The sequence below is a fragment of the Pseudochaenichthys georgianus genome, chromosome 7, assembly GCF_902827115.2.
Source record: "Pseudochaenichthys georgianus chromosome 7, fPseGeo1.2, whole genome shotgun sequence".
In the NCBI taxonomy this organism is placed as follows: Eukaryota; Metazoa; Chordata; class Actinopteri; order Perciformes; family Channichthyidae; genus Pseudochaenichthys; species Pseudochaenichthys georgianus.
This window is the reverse complement of record NC_047509.1, coordinates 20,293,765-20,317,824: the sequence shown is the minus strand read 5'-3', so window position 1 is coordinate 20,317,824 and position 24,060 is coordinate 20,293,765. Positions and strand designations below refer to the sequence as shown.

Genomic DNA, 24,060 nt, shown 5'->3' with positions numbered 1-24,060 from the left:
AAGGTTTGAAATGAAATGAAATGAAATGAAATGAACGGCTCCGCGGACGTAACGTAACTATACCCAAATACGTCACTATGCCCAAGAAGACAACAATGGAAAAAGAGAAATCTCCAACGAGGCGTTCTGGGGCAGCATAGACAGGTCTTTTCTGTGTTAGAGTTTTACTCGCTACAGGGTGTACTTTGAGGGTTTGTGACTCTGCAGACCGTTCACATGAATAAAAAGCTACATAACACACAAGGGGACGGGTAGTAACCAGAAAAGCAACACATGGGACCTTTAAGCCATGTGCATTTTAATGAGGACTGTTTGTGTTCCTGCTAGTTCCCGGTCCTCCCATGTCCCTGATGCTGGACAGCCAATCAGAGACAGAAATGACCCTCCGCTGGACGCCACCTGACCATCCCAATGGAGTCCTCGTTAGATATGCCCTGCAGTACCAACAGAGTGAGCATTGTTACCCCTATTCTACAAATATCAGGCACATTAACTCTCCTGTTTAATATGTGGTTTTATGCTGCATCAAAGACACCAATAAGAACGTCAGCAGTGGACTGACACCAACCAATACTTTTCAAATCAATACGGCTAGAAATATGTTAAAGCATAGCCTCCTAATGATGCTCATCAGTCAGACAATGTGTCACCCATAACGAACCATGTTGAAGATCAAGTTGTGATTGAATATTTTTTCTGCTGCCGGTGATCAGTTGTGGAGAGTGAGGACAGCCCCCTGCAGTTAAAGTCAATAGACGACCCCACAGCCACTCACTTCACCCTGAAGGGCCTGGACCGCCACAGCCACTACCATTTCTTCCTGAAGGGGTGCACCGCTTTAGGGGAAGGAGAGGCCATCATGAGGGAGGGTGCCACCACGCTGGATGGAGGTACTAACCCGATTAACACAAGAGCAAATTAGAGTAAAGAAATACAGTCCTTCTGGAAAAATTAATAATTGTTTTCCCATCTTCCAAACGTCAGAAACTATAAAATGCCCTAGGATAGACCTTTTATATGAATTGTGTATAGTCTGAAATTATGTCAAATAGCCATATAATGGTATCTTGGCTCAATTGTTGAATGTCACATAATATAATCATGATCCAATATGCATCCAGAAATGTAGCAAAACTATTATATAACTAAGAGGTGATAAGAGAGCCTTTTCCAAAGTTTGACTTTGAAAAAACCTGTACAAGATCCAAATGTGATTCCTCTATCTGAATGTCTTGCAGCGCCTCCTGCAAAAATCCACTACACTGCTGGGGAAAACTCTATAAACTTCACCTGGGTGGCCAAGAAGAGACACAGGAATGTTGACTTCCATATCCACTATCTCAACAAAAATGGTATAATATCTACACTTCAACTCCATAAGAAAAACCTTATTATGTTCAACTGTTAACAATTAGAAAATAAAAAGGAAATCAATGCTCATGTCATGTCTCTGCAGATGGAACTAAATGGAAGAAAACGGAGAAGGTGGACTCTTCTCTGTCTTTCTTCCAGCTCCAGGGCCTGACTCCTGGCTCTCATTATCGTGTACTGTTAACCTACAGCAACACCACCTTCTGGGAGACTGACATTGACACAGAGGGAACGGGTACTATGAGCGTTCTGGCTTCATTCATCCTCTTTCTCTTTCATCTTTCTCTGCTCTCTCCTCTGGGCTTCCCACATCTAAATATAAAGCCACATCCTGCAGAGAGTGTATTGCACTTCTTCCCACTGCCTGTGAAGAGCTTTCAAAGACTCTTGAACAGAGAGCTTGGTTCGCCATATGAAAAGATCAATTACTCATGTTTGTTTGGGGTATTTTGCTGTTTTCTTTGTTTCCCCAGTGTACAGCCACCCTGTCAGATTGCATAACGCTCTGTCTCTTTCGCTCTAGCTTTGTGTCCCTCTTTTATCTTCTTTTTCCTACCTTTTTTTATCCTTTCCACTGCTCTGATATTTTCATCCTGTATCCCCAATATGAAAAAAACAAGCTATTTTTTCTTTCCTTCTCCCGGTTCTTTTCCCTATGAAGAAGTGACGGAGGTGGAGCCCAGCTTTGCTCCACAAGGCTGGTTAATCGGCGTTGTGTGTGCCATCTTGCTGCTGCTGCTGATACTGCTCATCCTCTGCTTCATCAAGAGGAGTAAAGGGGGGAAATACTCAGGCAAGTGCAGCCTATCATGATACGTGTTAAGCATTAATCAGGAGAGATATTACATGTTTACATTTAAAATGGTTTCACTGTGACAGAAAATGGTAAAATCCAACTTTTCTTTAGGAATGTATTGTTTTCTCTATTCTTTCTGTGTAACAATAACAGTGTTCGAAAACTGCTGTGTCATACTCTACTGTTTGGGGACGGCCGACAGTCTGGAGCCATAAAGCTGTCCGATAATAAAAATAATACTGCGTTAGAAAAAGAAGCCAAGCAGTGAACACGATTTTAGGGGACCTATCATGCAAAATGCACTTGTCTTTTATACATCACTATGTGTCCCCGGTGCGTCAGGGAACTCACGCAGCGTCAGAAAATAATACCTTCTCTCTTTTCCTCCGCACCCAAATCTTTTAAAAACAGGGGTACAACGAGCGGATACAGATTTGCTGCCGATCTGACGTCAAATCGGCAGCGGACCCACAGAAAATTGCTATCAGAAACAATACCTGACTGTGTTTACATTAGCAAGCCTCGCTAACACTCAGAGCTAACCTGTACTGAAAAGCACATGTGTTTAAAAAGCAGGAAATTAAAAAAGGAACTCACCTTGTGATAAACCCGCAAGAGAAAAAGCATAAGCTCCATACTGTTTCAGAAATAATCTTTGATGTGGTTTAGAACAGGATGGCGTTTTATTACAGCAGAATTTAACTTTATCTCCGGTAGAATTCTGATCAGGCATTAGCTCCGCCTCCTTTTTTTTTTTCAAGCTAAGGACCCAAAATCCGCGTTTCTCTAACAGGGCTGCAAAAGAGGGGTATGAGCAGAATGAGGCATGGCTACAATTGGTGATCTGTTTGGTATTTGAAGCAAAAAACTTCACAGACATGTTTTGTATAGGTATGGCCCTACAATATATTTTTCCAATATAGCATAATAGGTCTACTTTAAGATAGGATCATGTTTGAAATCTCTACCAACCTTCTCCCTTGCAGCCTTCACATGAAGCATGTCGTGAAACAGACCTTGAAGCTTGCACTTCCTTACTGTGACAGTAAGAGGTTCTGCCCTAAAAAGGACTGTGAAATAATCATCTCAAAGCAGGAGAGAAAAGAGGCCTTTGATCCGTTTCCACAGGAGGGAGAACACGTGTAGATTTCATTGACTGAGCTAAAAGCAAGGAGTAATTGAAAAATAAATCTGACCATACCCACCGGCATTATACTTCTAAGTGATTAATTATTTAAATTGTTTGGGATTAAAACTGAATATTCAGAGTAGTATTGATTATACTGAAAGTCAGATGAAAAATTAAGTTAAACATCAAACTTTAAACCACATTTATAAAAAGACGATATCTCTAGATTCTCCGCACAGACTCAAACTCCTTTTTCAAACCTATCTTGTTGTGAGACAGAATGTCATTATCGATGTCTGAGACAGTGGCTTAGAGAGAAACATGGTTGAGATCTTACTGATAATAAAATCCAATAATCTCCTTTGCAGTGAAAGATAAGGAGGAGGGTCCGATGGACTCGGAAGCTCGGCCTATGAAGGATGAGACTTTTGGAGAGTACAGGTTTGTCATCTGAATGCAAATCGTCCTCTGGTGTTTGTTTTATACATCATTTAAATCCCAACTCCTAACAAAGGCCTGATTCCCCCCTGCAATGCTTTTCCTAACCCTCTGTGTCCCTCTCATTGTCCCTCCTCTCCCTGACGCCTGCTCCTGTTAAGCAGATCTCTAGAAAGGTATGCTGCGATGTTAATTGCTAACCCAAACTCACTTATTTATTATCCCCTGGCAATGCTTGATTTACCCACTGACTTTCCTATAACATTTTGTACAATCATGTATTATGCTGTATTTGGGCTGCAACACAAGTATTTCCCCTATCATTTAATCTGATGTTATTTTTCCATCTTTTAGCCAAAGGTGTCCTTATCAAAGATCTTGTTTGGTCCGTCGAAAGCCCAAACATACACATTTGCTAGAATGTAAGACCAGTAGTGGAAGAGATACTGAGATATTTAACTTTAGTAAAAGTAGAAATATATCACTGTAGAAATACTCGTACTACATACACATACAGGTAAAATCTCATACTACTACACATACAGTACAGGTAAAATCCCTGCATGCAAAATGGTACTTATGTAAAAGTATTCAAAATGTAATTGAAGTTTAATTTACCAAAGTAAATAAAGACAACAATGAAAATGGCCGATTGAAATACAACATATTACATATTTTTTGATTATAATTATTGATTAAATAATGTTGCAGCCCATTTAATTACATTTTAATTTTAATTAAAGATTATATTTCATATATTTCTTAACAAACTGCCAAGTACCTTGTTAATTCCTTCTGATATAAATAATAAGAGGGTTAGGGTTAGAATATAGTTTGTATAATGTAAATACTTACGTACATCACATGTATTCCTAAGAATTATATTAAGAATAATGTATTTAGTTACTTTCCATCTCTATGTAAGACCAAGAAAAGCAGGACATGAACTATCTCATTTTGGAATTACTTAAAAAAGTTAGTTGAATATCATAATATTTAATATACTAATTCATTGTGTTGTTTGTTTTCGTTTGCACTTGTTGCCGCTCTTAGTTAACGTATATTCAGCTTGCATGTAGGCATATAGCGGGATGTTTTCAGAGAGAAAGATTTCTGAATAATAATGTCACCCTTTTATACATTGCAAATAATAATATGTCTTGCTTTTGACCTCCTCTGTGCTATCACAACCTGTAGTGACCTTGAGGAGAAGCGCACTGCCAGCCAGCCGTCCCTGGGGGAGGAGAGCAAGCTGTGCAGCGAGGAGAACCTGGACTTCAACGGCAGCAGCGCCATCACCACGGAGCTCAACATGGATGAGTCTCTGGTCAGTCAGTTCAGCCGGCCCAGTGAGGGTGGGGATGCCCTGCATGGCCTGCCAGACAACTCCCTGCTCAACCCCCCCGCTGTCTCCCCGGCTACCAACGGCATGCCCAACTCAGTCTCCATCCTTGATTAAGCCCCTTCGCATACTTTGGGGGCCGCCAGACCTCAACATGTCAACACTAATGTGCCCATACGCTCCTGTTCCCTACCGACTTGCTGATCTGTAGTTTACCGACTTGATACACAATCAATATATTGACTATCCAGATGCCCCTGGCAATCATCTGATCGACTGGACTGTTTTGACCAAAGGCGTGTCCAAAGTAGTGGACAATGTGATACAAAGTTTGACTGACCTGAAGATGTCTTTTTACCCTCCCCCCACATCCCTCCTTTTATCTGTCTAGTTGACATCATGACTAACACTCATTTCTCTCCCTTTCTTTCTCTCTGCAGACAACTCTAAAGAAAGATAAAGACAGAATGTGCTACAGGTAGAAATATCAGAGGGGTTGTAGGGACGATCCTATATATAGATGCAGAGTAGAGCATTGAAAGATGAGGCTGATGGTATAGCCTAGTGCGGGGAAACAGGCAGCACATCCTGCTGTCAAAAGTCTGATATTTATCAGGCCTTATATTAATTCTCACATTTGTATTTTTTTTACCATTTGACGTCTCAGATTGTACCTCCAAGTGACATTGTTTTCTTTTTTCTTTTTTACTAATGAGTCATTTTTGTTATCTGCTATTTTTATTTATATCATTGTTTCATATTGTTTTCTACACTATTTATATACAACTCATGACTTCTCTTTATTGATATATTACTGAGATCAAGATGTTTTCATTGAAACTAAGTTAAGCCAAGTTTCTTACTATAAATAGCATTGGATGCATTAAGGGGAACTTGCTGTGAACACGCTGAGTAGCATCTGGTGTATATAGCTGCATCTACAGCTATCTATTTAGCCATAATACAGTATTATAGATATGTACATGCTCCTTATAAGTTCCTGTGCCTGCTGGGTCTACATAGAGCACCAGATTGATGTCATTACTCTCTCGCCTTCCCACCAGAAGTGTAATGTCATTATTGGAAATGATATTGTAATTTTTTTGTGTCGAGACCTATGTGTAGCTTTCTGTGTGTGTCTTTGTCTCTTTCTACACTGTATTAAAAACATTGTTGTCTCTAATTAACAATCTTTTCCTACCTGTTCATCTCATACTTCGCTAACTGTTTGAGGAGCAATATTTATGTATATTTACAGATCAGAGAGTGGAGTCTTGTGGGCAGGCACTCATGTTTTATTTTCAGACCCTTTTCATTGCAAGTTGATATTGCAGACAGGTGTAATTATTGCCAGTTGATGTATAATTAAGGCAAGCAGTTGGTATTTACATCAAACACAGAGAATGTATTCTTTTCAGAGCTGGGCAGACATTGTATTTACATGCTACTGATTAAAAGAGCTACAAAATGCTGGAGTGGTTATGTGAAGAACCGTTTTTTTCCTCCACAGAATGTAAATACAACCCTTAAAGATTGTTTTGATGAACCCAACCATGTTTGATATAAAAATGTGAAAATGTGCAGGTTTGAAACCACTTAACTTAGTTTAAAGTGTTGCAAGTTGTAATTTTTCTTCTTTGTACTATTGCTATAAATGCAAACTTTCCACTTTTGACAAATAATTGCAGTGAAATTTGGCTGTTTTAGCAAAAAAAAATGTTCATGGTTGAGGTGGGGAAAAAAATAAAAAGGGGAAACATTCAAATTGTTCTGTAGATGTTTGCAAACATATTGAAAATCCAAAACATTACATTAGTGTCATTTAGTGATAGTAGTAGTTCCATTTCACTAAAAGCTAAGATTGCGTTTATGCCCATAATGCATTGCAGCGCAGTGAATATCTGTGGAGTTTCAGTCTGATGCAGTTATGAGATGCAGTGAGCTGGTTTGTGCATACCACAGGGAGTACCTATATGCAACGTCGCTGCCTCAGTTCTCCCTATCCAAATAAAAGCTTGACACTGGCCGAACACCACCTGACAGTCCCTGAGGTAAAGTATATGGGATGTCTAAACAGGCTAGTGGCACCGAAGGAGGTGTGTGTAAACTCCCTACTGTTGGTTACACAGACACACTCAGGACAAATAAAGCTTTTAAAAAAAAATTATTCTATTTTCATATAGGAGTGATGAAGGCCACACAATATGCCAATATTCTAACTTGACTATCTGCTGCTAAACATCTGTATTTGTCAGTGTTCAGGGCAAATGTTAGCTTTGAATGAGGAATGAGTGTACACACACAGATACTTACTCGACTGCCACTCTTTGCTTTTCATGTGTCAAGGGGAAAGCTGAGGACACAGGCCTTTGCTTTTCCGCTCTTGTTTTCCCCCTTTTTTAATATCTCAAACATCAAAACCTGTAAAAAAAAAAAAAAAAAAGTGAATTGGTTTGATAAGAGCTGCTTCTTCACAACTCAAAAAAGCGGACAGATTCTAAAACAACAATGCCTGAGTAGTAGGGGAGTGCTGAGAGAAATAAGGGGAGGAAGGAGGAGAAGGGAGCGCAGCCGGGGTGTAGATGTGCCTCTTTGTGGAGAGTGGTGAGCACAATGGGACGGATGGTACCTTCGGGTATCATTGCTGAATGACAAGAGTTGGGTTGAGCCAATATAACTGTAACTGCATTATGAATCTACCACTGTAACTGAATTCATGAGTGAAAAATAAAACATGTCCACTACAATCTGTACCAATAAAAGGGTTCCTTCTTTGTCACAAGTATCTGGGAATAAAATCCATGCCATGTCACTTTGAATTCAGCAAGTATGACTTAATGAAGATTCAATTAACATTGAGTGTGAGCAATTAAGAGATTTTATTATCACATTGTCAGGGGGGGCAGTGTGGGGTCAGCGGGAGCTGGTGTTGAACTGATGAAAGTAGTCCTTGCTGGGTTTGTTGGTGTAGAGCTTCTTGTTCAGGAACTCCTGACTGGGGACACAGACACAAACACGCAGTGAGAAACTGTTTAAAGACTGTAATCTTAATCCAAATTCCACTTAATCACCTATACCCAGAATACATTTGCTGACTAGTGACCGAATAGTTTTGTTTGTGCTTACTGTTCCTGCTGCTCTCTGGCCAGCTGCATGTTGTAATGATCCGCCTGAATCCTCTTCTCTCTCCTCAGCTCTTCTGCTCTCCTGTCCTCCTCCTCTGCTTTTCTGGACTGCTTCAGCAGCTGGAGTTCCCAAGCTGCATTCTGAATCTTTTCAGCGTCACGTTGTCTCTAAAGATGGCAAGAAAACAAAGTTCTAAATGATCAACCTGAGTGGAAGTGTTAGGACATGACCAAAAGGCTCAGGGTCAATCTGAGGGGTTTTAGATGGTTAGAAGAAGGACAAGAAAGGAGAACAAAACATGTTTCTGCTTCATATAATATGCTTATTTATAGAAAATTACTTTTTTCTCTATTCTTGGGTAAGAAGAACTGATTTTTATTTATTTATACTTTTAGTATGTCTTTGGTCTCATCCTGTCAAGATATGTTTAAATGTACTCAAAGGGTCAATACATTAGTTTGCTGGTTCTGGGACATTTTAGACTATGTCATGTGTAACACAGATAATTTGGTTAGGAAGAATTGTGTTCCTCCCTTCGCTAATATGCTTTTACTTCAATTTGACACACATCTGTGGTTTTATTTTAAGGGGTCACGAGTCAAAAAGTTGGGAACCACAGTTCCTTAAAGATAGAAACAAACACTTCAGAGGAGCTAGGAGTAAAGAAAGATGGGACTCGATGATGAATCATTCATGGTGCCTCAGTACCTCTCTCTCCTGGCGCTGTTCTTCTCTCTCCCTGTGGATGGCGCTCAGCTGCTCGGGGCTCATCCCCTTCCACCTGTCCACCAGGACCCGGGCCGCCCTCCTTCCTCCCAACTCTCTCTCCGCTGCATCTGCACACTCTGTCATCATATCGGATGTCAGAGTGTGCTGCATCTCTGCACGTTTCTCCATTTCCTCTCTCCTGTGCTGCTCCTTCAGTCTCTCTGCCCTCTCTGCAGTCTTTAGGGAGCAGGACATGGTGAGCATTATTACCACTGACCCACAAACAGCTGATTGATCATTCCCTCGATGATTTAAAATAGCAAGAGCTTCACAAAACTCAACATCTAATACGTGGTTATAAGATAGAGGAGCCAGCCATTTGGTGATTGTTCTCCTGAGAGATCCACTCAGTTAGTTATATTTGCTTGTGCATGTGAGTGGTTATTAGAGAAACCACATAATTGTCATGAAAAATACCATTACCTGAAGGATTTATAATGAGACCTCCCAATGGAGGACTCAGCCGAGTGCGTTCAGGCAAATGAGAGGACAGCTAAATGGGGGCTTTTAAAATCAGACAAGGCCCACGCATACATCAAAGCCGTTAAACCATGCATGTTGCTTGGTATCAAATGATATGATGGCCGCCTGCCTGCAGCAAGTGTGTGTACGCATCACTTAATATTTTCAATTAGCAATTTTAATTCCAAAATCCCCTGTGAGAACAGCATGTCAGGGCTCAAAACCCCAGTGGATTTTGCTTTGAGAATCCACATCAGCGGGTGGTGTGTGTGTCCATCTGTGTGTGCACATGCGTGTACTGTACCAGAGCATGATTGTAGTTGTCGAGTGCGATGCGGGTAGCTTTCTTACACTCCTCGTCTAATGCATGTAGCTGAACCCCCCTCAGGTCCTGAAGCACCAACTCTTTGTTCACGATCATCTCTGTGACACACACACAAGTTGCAAATCACCTACTGTGGGTTTTTGACACCTGCATTAGAGGGAAAACTATGTATCCATAGTACAGAGCTCTTCAATGACACACTCACACATACAGCTTCCAGGGATGTGCATCCATCAATGCCACCTGGCAATAAGAGCTGTGCGTAGGAGTATGTGATTGTTTGTGCAGGAAAGCATGAAGCATGTGTGTAATTTACAGAAGCTATAAGGTACAGAATGATAGCTCATCAGTGTCTACAGTGTGTGTGTGTGTGTGTGTGTGTGTGTGTGTGTGTGTGTGTGTGTGTGTGTGTGTGTGTGTGTGTGTGTGTGTGTGTGTGTGTGTGTGTGTGTGTGTGTGTGTGTGTGTGTGTGTGTGTGTGTGTGTGTCTTTTTCCACCTCTTTGCTTTTCTCCCACGTGCTTTCTCTCATTGTCTTCCTTCTGTGCTCGTAGATCTCTGTCTGTCTTTTTCATTTGTTCTCTCCTCATTTGCTCCTCTCCAATATGCTCTCCCTGTACATGAGTACACAGTGCTTAATGTGGGAGACGTGATTATTTAGATAACATTTCCCTGGATTTTGTTCCACTTGACTTTCATGCAGATTAAGCACATACCTGAAAGAGTGTCATACTGGCAGGCCCCAGTTTACCCTCTGAAGTGGTGCTACTGAACGCCCCCTTCAGGCCACACTTGAGATCAGCATCTCGTGAGTCCTCTACACACTGATGAGTGGCCCGATACTGGGTCAGCTCAGCTCGCAAAGTGTCTTGTTTCTCTTTTTCATCAATGTCTTGCTGCAGCAGAGCTTCATCGTAATACTCTCTCAGCTTATCTGCAATTCAACAAAGATAAAGACACCTGGGATGAAAACCCATTATTGGTAAAGGGTCATTTCGTAAAAGGAGAAGGCCTATGACAGTACTATTACAGGGGGACTCTCAAAAAATGATCAACTGATTTAATTTCAACCGCTCCCTGTCTCTCATCATTCCCACAGTTTACCGAAAGCTTTGTCTCGTTGTATCTCCATGTTTTGCTGGTGTTTTTTCTTCTGAACCTGTTGGTCGAGAGCAGAAACATCGAGACCCATCACACGGAGCCGAGTGTTGAAGATCCGCGCCTTGCGCTCTGTTTCTGCAGACCTTCGCCTCTCCACAGCATTTTCTATGGACTGGTCTAAAGGCAAATCCACTTTGTACATGTTTTCAGTTTCTATGAGCCTGGACGGGAAAAGACACAGCCCTGATTAATAAGGATCTTTTCTCTTTGGATCACTTTGGTGCAATTTACTTTCATCAATGAAATCAACATCTACAATATCATTGTAAAAAAAGCAACCAAAAAGATATCATAATATTTATTTCACTTATATCAAGTCAATTGTACTTGTATTTCTAAAAAATGTTTGTAATACTGCTCAGTTAAAAAACTTTTTTATCTTCTTAAAACGGTTTTATCTTTTTTTTTTTTAATGATTTTTCCTTTTTCTATGTCAACTGGTAGGCCCTCTTGTAAATACTCCTTACATTATCATTGTTTTTAGCAGGCCCCATGTTTGTGATGTGAGTTTGCAATTGCAAGTCAGTTGTATATTCATTAGGTACAGTGATCTAAGATCTAAATTCACAGCACAGCACTTACCTCTCAAGTTACAGATGGGTCCAAATTATTTTAGTTAATTTTGGGACTTAAAGCCCTTATGTAGTTCCTCAGCTGGTCGGGTCATGTTGTGTTTGGATGCATCCAGTAACCATGGTAACTCGTAGTCATTTGCTGCACGCTTTGTGTAATGTTTAATATAAATCACGGATGTAGGTGGATAATTTGCACAAGTTATTTACGCTCTCCAGAATTCACATAACTTTTGTATAAGCCATAATAATAATAATTTAACATGACTGGTCGATAACGGCTCAAAATCCTGAGGTCTCAGTGTGATCTCGCGATAAACCGCGAGGTTTCATGTCTCGCGCGCTCCGGTGTCTTCCTGTTGGATTGTAAAATGGCGCATTGTTGTCACAACTGCAGCGCGTCTATTTTCTATGGATTAAGTAGCTATTTAGATTACTAAACTTAATATGCACTCCATAATGTGACATATGCTAAAGTCAGCAATAGACTGGACAGAGGGGTTCATTCATTTGCGTGCATACTTCGTCTTTGAGATTGCTTGCTCGGTAAACATTATTAGCATTAGCTAGCTAACATTTTGTGCAGTTTTTTCAAGACAGCGGCACAAATCCAACGAAGATGGGTTATTTAAAACTGATCGAGATCGAGAACTTTAAGTCGTATAAAGGAAGACAGATCATTGGACCTTTTCATAAGTTCACAGCTATCATCGGACCCAATGGATCTGGTATGTTATGATTGCAAATATTAACCCGCGGCTAATGCTAATTGCTTGTTAGCATTGGCTAACGGTAAACACTTCTATCTCTTTTAATATCACAACATGTACTTTATGCACATAATGTATGTCTGACTTGCCAAACAGCTGTTGACTACGTGTTAGAATATCTATCCTGCCATCTAACGTTACCATGCTGCACAATGTTGTTTATTTCAATGTTTTCTTTTATGATTTGTGACTACCTACTTCAACACTGTTCCATGTGTGCATATCAATTACTGCTGTACATGACACATCTTTTTTCTGTGTGAACGTTTAGTAATATCACATTTTCTCTTACAAAGTTATAGTTTATAATCTTTGTGATCAAACATCATGCCCAGCGTAATTAAAATAGAAAATAAAGACCCCTCCTTTGCACACCATCCAATGGAGTGTCACAACTAAAATCAGTCTTCAAAATGACCAGGTTTTAATCGACCTCTGTTTAACAGGAAACAATGTAATTCATTTTAGTATAAACTGTGTTTCGATTTTTCGACAACTTAAGATGTAAATATTGTTGTTGTAGGAAAGTCCAACCTTATGGATGCCATCAGCTTCGTGTTGGCAGAGAAGACCAGCAACCTGCGAGTGAAGACTCTGAAGGATCTGATCCATGGAGCACCTGTAGGGAAGCCTGCTGCGAACAGAGCCTATGTCAGTATGGTGTACCAGGAGGATAATGGAGAGGAGCGCAACTTCACAAGGGGAATCATTGGTAAGATTATTGAGGGCCATGTTATGCATGAAAAACATTAAAACCAGAAATTAGAAGGCATAAACATTACAGCATTTAAAACAAGTGTGACTTTAGATCAATAGTTTGATTGTTCCATATGTCAAAGAACAGATTAACAGTTGTTAAAGTGCTACTGACAGCACTCTTCATAATTAAGGATCACATTTTCAAATCGTTCAGTCAGAAACATTACACTTTGCTTTATTTTTCTATTTACGTTATCAAAGCTAGTTATGCAACACATTAAAATATGCAAATATATGTTTAGTATTAGAAACTTCATTGGACAGGTTTTTTGAAAGATCCCAATGCCGTCCTGTATGTGCTATTTATAAGCCAATGTTTTTGGTTTCTTATCTCCTAACGTGCATTTGGTATTTGCATCAGGTTCCTCCTCTGAGTACCGAATCAACAGCAAGGTGGTGGGCCTGCCTGAATACAGTGAAGAGCTTGAGAAACTTGGCATTCTGATCAAGGCTAGGAACTTCCTCGTCTTCCAGGTGAGAATCAAATCTCTAAATCTTAAATGTTTTTATTTGTAAGACTTGTTGTGGCATTTTCACAACCAAAATTCCCAAATGTTCCTTCCAGGGAGCTGTGGAGTCTATTGCCATGAAGAACCCTAAGGAGCGAACAGCTCTGTTTGAGGAAATCTCTCGGTCTGGAGAGCTGGCCCAGGAGTACGACCGCAGGAAGAAGGAAATGGTGAAAGCAGAGGAGGACACACAGTTCAATTACCATCGTAAGAAAAACATTGCTGCTGAGCGCAAAGAAGCCAAGCAAGAGAAAGAGGAGGTATGTACTGAAATAACATTTACTTCTAAGCATTTGTATCCTGCTTGAACCAGCAAATAAAATGCTTCTTGTCAGCAAAATTCACTTCAATTCAAACTTAGAGTTTATTTACCAAGATATCCTTGTGCTTAATGTTGCAGTGTGATTACCTACGTTGCAGCAAACAATGTCTTGTCTGAAATGTTCTGTATCCCTAACTAACAGTCATTGCTGCCTGTTCTGACCATGATACTAATGAAAGGATGTTTTTCTTATCTCAATGTAGTGTTCCTGATTAAATACAAAAACAACATTTTGTAAAAGATGTATAATTTACCTTACCACATTCTCTGTCTGTCTCCCATCAATCCTCCAGGCTGAGCGTTACCAGCGTTTGAAAGATGAGGTGGCCAGGGCTAGTGTTCAGTTGCAGCTCTTTAAGCTGTACCACAATGAGACTGAGATTGAGAAGCTGAACAAAGAGCTGGCCCAGCGCAACAAGGAGATCGATAAGGACCGCAAAAAGATGGACAATGTGGAGGAGGAGCTGAAGGACAAGAAGAAGGAGCTGGGCCGACTGATGAGAGAGCAGCAGACAATTGAGAAAGAAATCAAGTAAGTGACATCAATATTCTTAGCTCACTTCTCAGGTCACTCACTGTACTTTATTTAAATGTTGGGCTTGTATTAATCACTTGACTCTGCCCACAGAGAAAAAGACTCTGAGTTGAACCAAAAGAGGCCGCAGTACATCAAGGCAAAAGAAAACACCTCACACAAGATCAAGAAGCTCGAGGCAGCACGCAAGTCTTTGCAAAATGCCCAGAAGATGTACAAGAAACGCAAGGGGGACATGGATGAGCTGGACAAAGAGATGCAGGCGGTGGACTCGACCAAGCAAGAGTTTGAGGAGCGGATGGAGGAGGAGGCGCAGAGCCAGGGCCAGGACCTCACCCTGGAAGAGAACCAGGTCTGGTTTATGTGTACTTTATTGGTTTTTAATACATGTAGATTTTATTTAGTTGAAAATGAAACACTACACTTACAGTTTCGTGCCATCCGCCGTCAGTTGCCTCAACAAACTGTAGGGATAACACTCAATGGATTCATATGTTTGTCACTGTGTGTGTGTTCCTTGTGGCTTTGTTTTGATATTGATGTTCCATAAGTGTAAGCATACTGTGAAACTCACATTCCTTCTAACAGAGGACAATAATCGTTCTGGACTGGTTCTAATTATTAGTTAGTTAGTTAGTTATTTATTCATGATTTTTTTAAGATTGCATTAAAGCTCCCTCTAAGATCCTAACTGACTGTATCGTGTTCGATATGGCTATCTTTTTTGGAATAGGCAGTCTTGGCTTCTCAAAATGAATTCTGTAGCTCAACATTAAAATGGTGGTATGTATAGAAAGCTAGCACATATGCAAATCCCAGGGTTAGTTATGCGAGTTGTATCTCCAAATATTTTTTAAATGTCACTAAATCACATTAGGTTTAAAATATAGATGGCTTCGTATGACCCATTGCTCCTCTCCCCCCCCCCCCCCCCCAGGTCAAGCAGTACCATCGTCTGAAGGAGGAGGCCAGTAAGCGAGCTGCCACCCTGGCTCAGGAGCTGGAGAAGTTCAATCGCGACCAAAAGGCCGACCAGGACCGCCTGGACTTGGAGGAGAGGAAGAAAGTAGAGACAGAGGTAAATAATAAAGGACTGGCTTACCTAAACCAGTTGAGTAGCATTTTAAATGTTTTGTCTCTATGAAACCTGATGTACTTATATGATTCTGTTTTCTTCAAGTTTGTATCTTGTTGGTCGAACGCTTTGGATAAAAGCGTCAGCTAAATGCAATGTAATGTAAAATAAGATAACGATGGCATGTTAGACCCTCCTCCGACTGAATACATTTGATCTGATTTGAATGCTTACAACGTACATTTTGTTGTTTCCCTTCAGGCTAAAATCAAACAAAAGATCCGTGAAATTGAGGAAAACCAGAAACGTATTGAGAAATTAGAGGATTATATCACCACCAGCAGGTATGCAGCTATCATTTGTGTTGTGTTTGAACAGTGTTCAGTTTATCGATCTCACAGGTTTCTCAATTATTATTATTTTTAATTCACTCTTTTTTTCCCTGTTACTCCTCAGGCAGTCACTGGATGAGCAGAAGCGCATGGAGGAGGAGCTGACGGAGGAGGTGGAGGGTGCCAAAAGGAGAATTGATGAGATCAACACAGAGCTTAACCAGGTGCCTAATACACACACACACACACACACACACACACACACACACACACACACACACACACACACACACACACACACACACACACACACACACACACACACACACACACACACATACACACACCAGGGTTTCCGTTAGCCGGTATTTACCGGTTTTTAGCTGGTACAATTGAATAAAAACCGGTAAATTCAAAACCTGACGGTCAAAATGTCCGATGCTCCGATCGATCGGCCGCCGGTCATTATCAGTCGATATTCACTCTTAATAGTTTGATCTGTGCTCTCTATAAAGGCCGATCAGGAGAGCTGGATCTGATCGATATGGACATACACGCGAGTGAAGTGTAACCGGACCGAGAGAGAGATCAGATCAGCTGCTCCATGATCACCTGAAGCCCCGCCCACTGTTTAGCGCGCTGCATGAGAAACTGACGGGCTGTCAGGAGGGAGAGGGGAATCCGTTTCTCCCGTGTTATTATTCAAAGTTCATTTAAACTTTTGAATAATGTACTTCATCTACTACAAGTAGTTTGTTTGAATGTAATAATTATGTTGTTCGTTGTTTGTGGAATCATTTATTGAAAAATTAATCTGAATTTTTCGATCTGTTACGATTATAAACTGAAGCAATATAAAAATGAGTTTTAAACATCAGCATATCCGGTCCTAGTTTGGTAATTACCTGCTACACAACTCTTATTCTTCTTCTTATTATTATTGAAACATGACCGGTAAGTTTCAGATTTGTCCGGTAAAATAAATTCTGTTCGGACATTTGACCGGCGAGAAAAAATCCTAGCGGAAACCCTGACACACACATATCATTAAATGAGTTCAAATGGTGGCAACTCAGCTGAATGTCAATGATTTCAGAGTAAGAGACCATTCAGTACTAGGGGTGCAACAACTAATCGACTTAATCGATTAAAATCGATTACCAAATTAGTTGCCAACTAATTCAGTCGTCGATTCGTTGGTGACGTCATCACGTGTGTTTTACGCGCCGTTAAGCTCCAACGTTATTGGTCTTTTTATCGGTACTGGAGACATTTAAAAAATATATGTCATGTATTATTGCTACAAAAACATTATATCGCAGTCTTAGTGTCGCCAACTCGTTTCTAATATGCAAAAAGACAAACAAATGCGTCTATGATGTATTTTCGATCTTTCCAATCCAGAAGAGATCTCTTTCTCTCCCCCGTCTGTGTGCGAGGGGGCGGGGCAGTTTACACACACGCGGCTGCTACATGCATGCAACACACTGCGGAGAGAACGCGCTCCGAGGTGTGGTTAAACTTTACCCGTCTTGAGGTGGACAATGCTCGTTGCCAATAGTGCAATAAGTGTTTAGCATGTGAGGGCGGTAACACGAGCAATTTGTCTAAACATTTAGCAAAAGTGCTCCACATTCAGACGGAGGAATGCACCGGCTTCGAATGTCTTTCTAGTAGCTCTGTAGCCCCCCCCATCCACGAGTAACGTTTCCACGTCAGGTGTTATGTATGCTAGCAGCAACACACAGAGTTAACTACATTATACAAACATGGGTTACTGATTAGAGGTAACGGAGTTATTTAGTTTGTTAAAGTTTCAGCTATTCTGTTTACAGTTCTGTCATCAGATTATTTAATACGATTTGTTAAAACATTGTTGTTTCTTTTGATGTGAAATATTATTTATTTACTTTAAATAAAAAGCAATGTTAATTTCTTTCAAAATGTGTTTAGTTAATTTAATAATATGTATTTTTGAATCAAGTATTCATCTTTATTGTCTTTATTGTTAGTTTCCACATGCCTAAAACAACCTCAAGCTAAATCTAAAAGTTGATGGCTAAATAAGAGCGTTTGAGAAATTGTGCAAGGCATACAGTAATAGTCAGAATAGTCGATTAATCGTTTCATTAATCGATAGATTAATCGATTATCAAATTAGTCGTTTGTTGCAGCCCTATTCAGTACCTTATAACAACAACAACAACAACAACAACAACAGTGTCATAAAGCAAGACTTAAACCGGCACCTCTAGCTTACCTGAACTGTACTGAGCCGAAGAAAACGAAAGGACTCCATGTGATGTTTCTCACAGCAGACATTTCACACCAGGGAAAAACAAAAAGTGTGACGAATGAAATAAATGATTGCTATGTTTGCCAGTAAACCAAGCATGCACTGACACTAGCACCTGTGTTTTTGACCGGTGTGAAAATGTCACCATATCTAATCCCATTATTGTTGGCTTTTGTTGTAGGTGATGGAGCAGCTGGGAGACGCCAGAATCGACAGACAGGAGAACAGTCGCCAGCAGCGCAAGGCGGAGATCATGGAGAGCATCAAAAGACTCTACCCTGGCTCTGTGGTAAGGCAACTGTCATAGTATCCAGCACAATCATATCATTTTCTTATGCTTGGAAGACTTCTGTTTCCCTACTTCTAATAATTCAAGGGTTGAATAAACTCAGGTTGGTAATAAAATATGCCACTCTGTCTCTCTTTCTGCAGTATGGTCGTCTTATTGACCTGTGCCAGCCCACCCAGAAGAAGTATCAGATTGCTGTGACCAAAGTGTTGGGCAAGAACATGGACGCCATCATCGTTGACTCAGAGAAGACGGGCAGAGATTGTATTCAATACATCAAGGAGCAGAGAGGAGAGCCCGAGACCTTCCTTCCTCTCGACTACCTGGAGGTGAACACTAGAACTCTGCAGAAACCCTGCAGCCTGTGCTTTCTGTTTCCTTGCCAATTTAATGCACTTTACAGCCAGCTATCTAAAAACAGCTCAATGACAATTTTTAAAACCTGTCCCAATGTTCTTTTCCCGTCTTATCAAAGGTGAAACCAACAGATGAGAAGCTGAGAGAGCTTCGAGGAGCCAAACTGGTGATTGATGTGATCCGCTATGAGCCTCCACACATCAAGAAAGCCTTGCAGTATGCCTGTGGCAACGCCCTGGTCTGTGACAACGTAGAGGATGCACGAAGGATTGCTTTCGGAGGGCCATACAGACACAAGGTATTTGACTTGATTTAAGTGAAGAAGGGTTTGAAAGCTAACATGGAGATTTTTTTGTTGCGATTTTTCCATCTGACCTCTCCTCTCTCTCTGTGTCCAGACGGTAGCCCTCGATGGAACTCTGTTCCAGAAGTCTGGAGTCATCTCTGGAGGAGCCAGTGACCTGAAGGCCAAGGCCAGGCGCTGGGATGAGAAGGCAGTCGACAAGCTCAAGGAGAAGAAAGAAAAACTCACTGAAGAGCTCAAGGTAACTTTGATTACAAGTGATCGTCTCCGTCTGCTGATCATCAGGATTTTTAGAAAGTTTTTACATTAAAAAATCCCATACCAGAAAGCCCTCCAAGTGTAAATAGTTGTTGAGCTTTAGTCCCTGACTGCAATGTACATTCACATCAATGTTGTGTTTTACTTTGTAGGACCAAATGAAGGCCAAGAGGAAGGAGGCGGAGCTGCGTCAGGTGCAGTCTCAGGCCCACGGTCTGCAGATGAGACTCAAGTACTCCCAGAGTGATCTGGAACAGACCAAGACCCGCCACCTCTCCCTCAACATGCAGGTACAGCCTAGCTCACCTCCGTGTCTGCCTGACTGGTAATGCTGTAGTAACTGTTGCATGTAAACATGTCCTATTTGTGTCATGCAGGAGAAATCTAAGCTAGAGAGTGAGTTGGCAAACTTTGGCCCTCGCATCAACGACATCAAGAGGATCATCCATTCCCGGGAGAAGGAGATCACCGACCTGCAAGACCGCATGAACCTGGTAAGAATGACAAAGTGAGGTCTACTCAGATCCCTGTCTACGACTATGTGGCCTTTCATTAAAGTCAATATAAATATGTGTGTGTTCTAGGTGGAGGATGAGGTGTTTATTGAATTCTGTAAGGAGATTGGAGTGAGGAATATCAGAGAGTTTGAGGAGGAGAAGGTGAAGAGGCAGAATGAGATTGCAAAGAAGCGGTGAGTTTGGTAATGAGGCCGTTTAAGTTAACCTGTTTCTCCCATGTTGTCAAACCGGACACTGACACAGCACCGTTTTGCTTTAGTCTTGAGTTTGAGACGCAGAAGACCCGTCTGGGTATCCAGGTAGACTACGAAAAGAACCAGCTGAAGGAGGACCAGGAGAAAGTCATGATGTGGGAGCAGACTGTCAAGAAAGACGACGCTGAAATAGAACGACTAAAGAAGGTAAGAACATGAAGTGAAGGATAAAAGCTTAATCTCTTAATTTTGACTTCAGGTTGAATTTCATTTGTGTGTATTTGTGTCAAATTCCTCATCTATCTGCAGGAGGAGCACAGACACATGAAGATCATTGATGAGACAATGGCCCAACTCCAGGACCTGAAGAACCAGCACCTCACCAAGAAGTCTGAAGTCAACGATAAGAACCATGACATGGAGGAGATCCGCAAAAAACTGGGTGGCGCCAACAAGTAAGTGTCTGCAAACACTCAAAAACCCTAATGCCATATTATATAAACATTACATTTGAGTTGTGCTACAACATAGTGTTTGTATCTTCCAGGGAGTTGACTCAGCTCCAGAAAGAGGTCACAGCCATTGAGACCAAACAAGAGCAGAAGCGCAGCGATCGTCACAACTTACTGCAAGCCTGCAAAATGCAGGACATCCGGTTGCCTCTGCGATCAGGAACAATGGATTATATGAGCCAGGGAGAGGTATAACACATCACACTATTAAAACACTATCCTTATTACCATTGGGAGTAAAATAGGAAATGACATCCTTTTTTTGTTTTGCTATTCCAGGGGAGCTCCCAGCCAGAAGAGTCCAACAGCCAGAGGACGTCCAGCACTGTTCTGGCCAAAGAGGCTCTCATAGAGATCGACTACGGTATCCTGACTGAAGACCTTAAGGTAGCTAGTTCCCACAACACTGATGCCTTATTCCTAAACAGTCCAACTCCTCAGATGTAATACCATTTGTCCTCAGCTCTCAGCATATAGATATACTGTGCTTAACAATATACTGTACCAAAAGGAAAAAGAGCCATTTGCAGCAAGATCTTATTTGATCTTGTTTGACGTCCCACAGGATGCACTGTCGGAGGAAGAGTTCAAGGGCGAGACCAACACACTGCAGCAGCGTTTGAACGAGCAGCAGAGCATCCTCCAGAGGATCAGTGCACCCAACATGAAGGCCATGGAGAAGCTGGAGAGCGTCCGGGACAAGTTCCAGGAGACCAGTGATGGTGAGATGGCAGCATAAAGATAGAACGGACTGAGATGCAATGAGAAACAAAGGGACCGACAGGGTGCAGTACCCTACTAGAGATCTTCATTATGTTATCCCTGTGGTCAATCTCATGCTTTTGTCTTTGTCTTCCCCTCAGAGTTTGAGGCTGCTCGTAAGAGAGCCAAGAAAGCCAAGCAAGCCTTTGAGCAGATTAAGAAGGAGAGGTATGATCGCTTCAATAACTGCTTTGAGTCTGTCGCCACCAACATCGATGAGATCTACAAGGCCCTCTCACGCAACAGCAGTGCCCAGGTATGCCCCCGTCTTTTATTTTACAATGAACAATGTTAATCCAATCTCCTAGTACAAATGGTGGTTTACACTATGCCAGTTAAAGGTCTCCTGTCATGCAAAATGCACTTTTTCATGTCCTTTATACATACATATGTGTCCCCGGTGTGTCAGGGAACTCAACCCTCTCTCTTTTCCTCCGTACCCAATTCTCTAAAAACGGAGCTGATCCAGATTTGCGTCCGATATGACTTAATATCCGAAATGTGGGCTGGCTTTACACCCACGGCCCTATCAGAAACGTCGCTATCAGAAACTGCGCGACGTGTTTTGTATGTTTTAAAAATAGCATAATGGGAGACCTTTAACACAGATCGTAGACTGAAAGCAAAACCTCCTGTAATGTGTTCTTCTTCTGTAGGCTTTCCTGGGCCCAGAAAACCCCGAGGAGCCATACCTGGACGGTATTAACTATAACTGTGTGGCCCCTGGAAAGAGGTTCAGGCCCATGGACAATCTGTCTGGAGGAGAGAAGACTGTCGCTGCCCTGGCTCTGCTCTTTGCTATTCACAGGTACAGCTGGACAAATACAGACATCCCATACATGTATTAACATTGCCTGGCACCTCATGATGACATCACCACTGTTGGTAACATCTCTTCCTCTCGCCTCTAGCTACAAACCCGCGCCCTTCTTTGTCCTGGATGAGATTGACGCTGCTCTGGATAACACTAACATTGGCAAGGTGGGTTCACACAGGATTCAGTGCCTTTTATGTCAAAGGTGTTTTTTTATTAACGGTGCTCATCACATTAAATGCAAACTGCACCTGATAATTGTGTTATTATGTCCCTTCAAGGTGGCCAATTATATTAAAGACCAGTCGGTGCACACGCAGGCCATCGTCATTTCTCTGAAAGAGGAGTTCTACACCAAGGCCGACTCACTCATCGGTGTTTATCCAGAGGTGTGTTTCCCTAATATTCTATTTAAAAAATACAAAGAAATGTTCCCCCGTAAGAAAACAAAGGTATTTACAACGGATTGTGCACGCGGGTCAATTTAACAAGAAGTCTTATTATATTTATTTTTTGGTAATCTATTGGTCAATTTTGCAATTGTTTGGGTCCAAGTGAAGTTAATTGATTATATAATATATTTTCTGTAAATGAAGGTTTATACACAGCTGGGAAATAATGAAAATGTATTTATAACGATGTTACTAACTATATGTAATTGTCCCCACTGGTTTTCCACCATTCTATGAACCAGTATGACTTGGAAAAAAGACACAGGCTTTGAAAATATGACGCATTAAATACTACAGGAAACACATATTATAGATTTGGAATAATTCATCATTATAAGCCATATTTGGAGCATCTAGTTTCAAACTTCCCACAGATAACGTCCTAAGCTGAAAATGGTGTTACATAAGATGAAAACAATGAACTGCTTCTCTTTCTGTTCACCTTACAGCAAGGAGATTGTGTCATCAGCAAAGTGCTGACCTTTGACCTCTCCGTGTATCCTGACGCCAACCCCAATCCCAATGAATAGGATGAGCACCCCCATTTTGGCAAGTTGGACGTTTGCTGCTCACTGGCTGGTCAACATCTCTGGAGCCAGATCATGTATTCATTAGGTCCCACATGTTATTTCCCTTTTTATATGTCGATGTATTTTCTTTGGATATTTTAGAGTAGCGAGTTAGTGAGTATTGCTTTGTTGTTTTGGGGGGTTGTTCTTTATAGACAGCAAAAACCAGGATGTATGTACATTTATAAAAGCCTGCCCCTTTCTCAAGTTGGCCATACAAGAGTGATTATAATAATCCATACAAACATAATTATAATCAAGTTAAAACCAGAGGGAATCACATTTTTTTATCAGACTGTCGAAACTCATGAAATACGTCACATTTACCTGAAACAAGTTTTTGTTCTCAGCTTTTATACTGTTTATTGCCCTCTTTTCAACGGTGTGCTTTAAAGCCTGTCATCTGTTGTGTGTACTAAAAGACGTATTTGCATTTTCACAACAATTTGCTTTTTAAACAACATAATCTTAATCAGGAAACTGTTGTTGCAGTATGGTGGAAACATTCCCGTGTGTGGTAGCTGAAGAAAACCCTTCGTGAGCTGCAAATAGCAATGCTATAAAGAGATCATGGAGCTTTGTCAAAACGATCAGAACACTTTGTCCGATATTCTCAATCAGCTTTAGGAATTTGAAACAGTCAACAATGATGCTATTTGGTCAGGTCTGTTTTATTGATTGCTTCAATAAATAACATTTTTAAATATTTAATCTCATTTGATTTTGTTGTTCCTTACTTTGTAATGCAAGCATACAATCTGCTTTTGACTGCTTTGAGGTGTTTCTGTTCTCCCTTTAATTGAACATATAATGCAGAATGCACCTTGCTGCATTACTTTCCGTTCCATAAGTAGGAGTCTGTGCTTTGCCAGGCAACACTATTTTTAAAGGGTCTCAGCTTTCACACTGTAACTTCTGCTGGGGGCGATTTACAAAGCATGCGT

General features: G+C 41.1%; 3 protein-coding genes across 6 annotated transcripts in view; 2 read left to right on the top strand and 1 right to left on the bottom strand.

Moving 5' to 3' along the window:
* l1cama (L1 cell adhesion molecule, paralog a) overlaps positions 1–6,546 on the top strand; it is a 42,049-nt gene extending 35,503 nt beyond the window's left edge. Inside the window, exons 22-30 of one of the 3 annotated variants that reach the window (XM_034086909.2) lie at positions 328–450; positions 714–890; positions 1,239–1,352; positions 1,457–1,606; positions 2,033–2,164; positions 3,665–3,737; positions 3,899–3,910; positions 4,932–5,061; positions 5,517–6,546. In XM_034086909.2, coding sequence (XP_033942800.1) covers positions 328–450; positions 714–890; positions 1,239–1,352; positions 1,457–1,606; positions 2,033–2,164; positions 3,665–3,737; positions 3,899–3,910; positions 4,932–5,061; positions 5,517–5,558 — 953 coding nt within the window. In that variant the 3' untranslated portion in view covers positions 5,559–6,546. Of the gene's footprint in view, positions 1–327; positions 451–713; positions 891–1,238; positions 1,353–1,456; positions 1,607–2,032; positions 2,165–3,664; positions 3,738–3,898; positions 3,911–4,931 lie in introns of all 3 variants that reach the window. The other 2 variants (XM_034086906.2, XM_034086907.2) reach the window with 2 other exon arrangements.
* On the bottom strand, positions 5,854–11,733 carry ribc1 (RIB43A domain with coiled-coils 1). 2 transcript variants are annotated; one of them, XM_034086924.2, is made up of 9 exons: positions 11,500–11,733; positions 10,861–11,078; positions 10,473–10,690; positions 10,256–10,370; positions 9,737–9,855; positions 8,911–9,147; positions 8,203–8,369; positions 7,966–8,071; positions 5,854–7,497 (listed from the first exon to the last, which is right to left on the bottom strand). In XM_034086924.2, exons 2-8 carry the CDS (start codon positions 11,057–11,059, stop codon positions 7,990–7,992), a joined length of 1,137 nt encoding a protein of 378 aa, XP_033942815.1. In that variant the 5' UTR covers positions 11,060–11,078; positions 11,500–11,733; the 3' UTR covers positions 5,854–7,497; positions 7,966–7,989. The 2 variants fall into 2 exon arrangements, with proteins under 2 accessions (XP_033942815.1, XP_033942814.1); XM_034086923.2 differs by having other exon boundaries at positions 6,644–8,071.
* Positions 11,734–11,830: 97 nt separating this feature from the next.
* smc1a (structural maintenance of chromosomes 1A) lies at positions 11,831–23,822 on the top strand. Its single transcript, XM_034086910.2, has 26 exons — positions 11,831–12,217; positions 12,783–12,971; positions 13,380–13,492; positions 13,584–13,787; positions 14,143–14,381; positions 14,478–14,736; positions 15,322–15,462; positions 15,721–15,803; positions 15,916–16,015; positions 18,269–18,376; positions 18,520–18,705; positions 18,852–19,031; positions 19,132–19,278; positions 19,448–19,585; positions 19,673–19,789; positions 19,880–19,986; positions 20,073–20,214; positions 20,317–20,462; positions 20,555–20,708; positions 20,799–20,906; positions 21,085–21,241; positions 21,383–21,537; positions 21,938–22,089; positions 22,193–22,262; positions 22,377–22,484; positions 22,997–23,822. Exons 1-26 carry the CDS (start codon positions 12,109–12,111, stop codon positions 23,075–23,077), a joined length of 3,693 nt encoding a protein of 1,230 aa, XP_033942801.1. The 5' UTR covers positions 11,831–12,108; the 3' UTR covers positions 23,078–23,822.
* Positions 23,823–24,060: the final 238 nt, after the last annotated feature.

Coding starts and splice junctions, on each gene's coding strand:
- smc1a (XM_034086910.2), top strand. CDS start 12,109: ATGGGTTATTTAAAACTGATCGAGATCGAGAACTTTAAGTCGTATAAA. Junction 12,972..13,379: donor CTTCACAAGGGGAATCATTG/GTAAGATTATTG, acceptor TATTTGCATCAG/GTTCCTCCTCTGAGTACCGA. Junction 16,016..18,268: donor TCAACACAGAGCTTAACCAG/GTGCCTAATACA, acceptor CTTTTGTTGTAG/GTGATGGAGCAGCTGGGAGA.
- ribc1 (XM_034086924.2), bottom strand. CDS start 11,059: ATGTACAAAGTGGATTTGCCTTTAGACCAGTCCATAGAAAATGCTGTG. Junction 8,370..8,910: donor AACAGCGCCAGGAGAGAGAG/GTACTGAGGCAC, acceptor TGCCATCTTTAG/AGACAACGTGACGCTGAAAA. Junction 8,072..8,202: donor GCCAGAGAGCAGCAGGAACA/GTAAGCACAAAC, acceptor CTGTGTCCCCAG/TCAGGAGTTCCTGAACAAGA.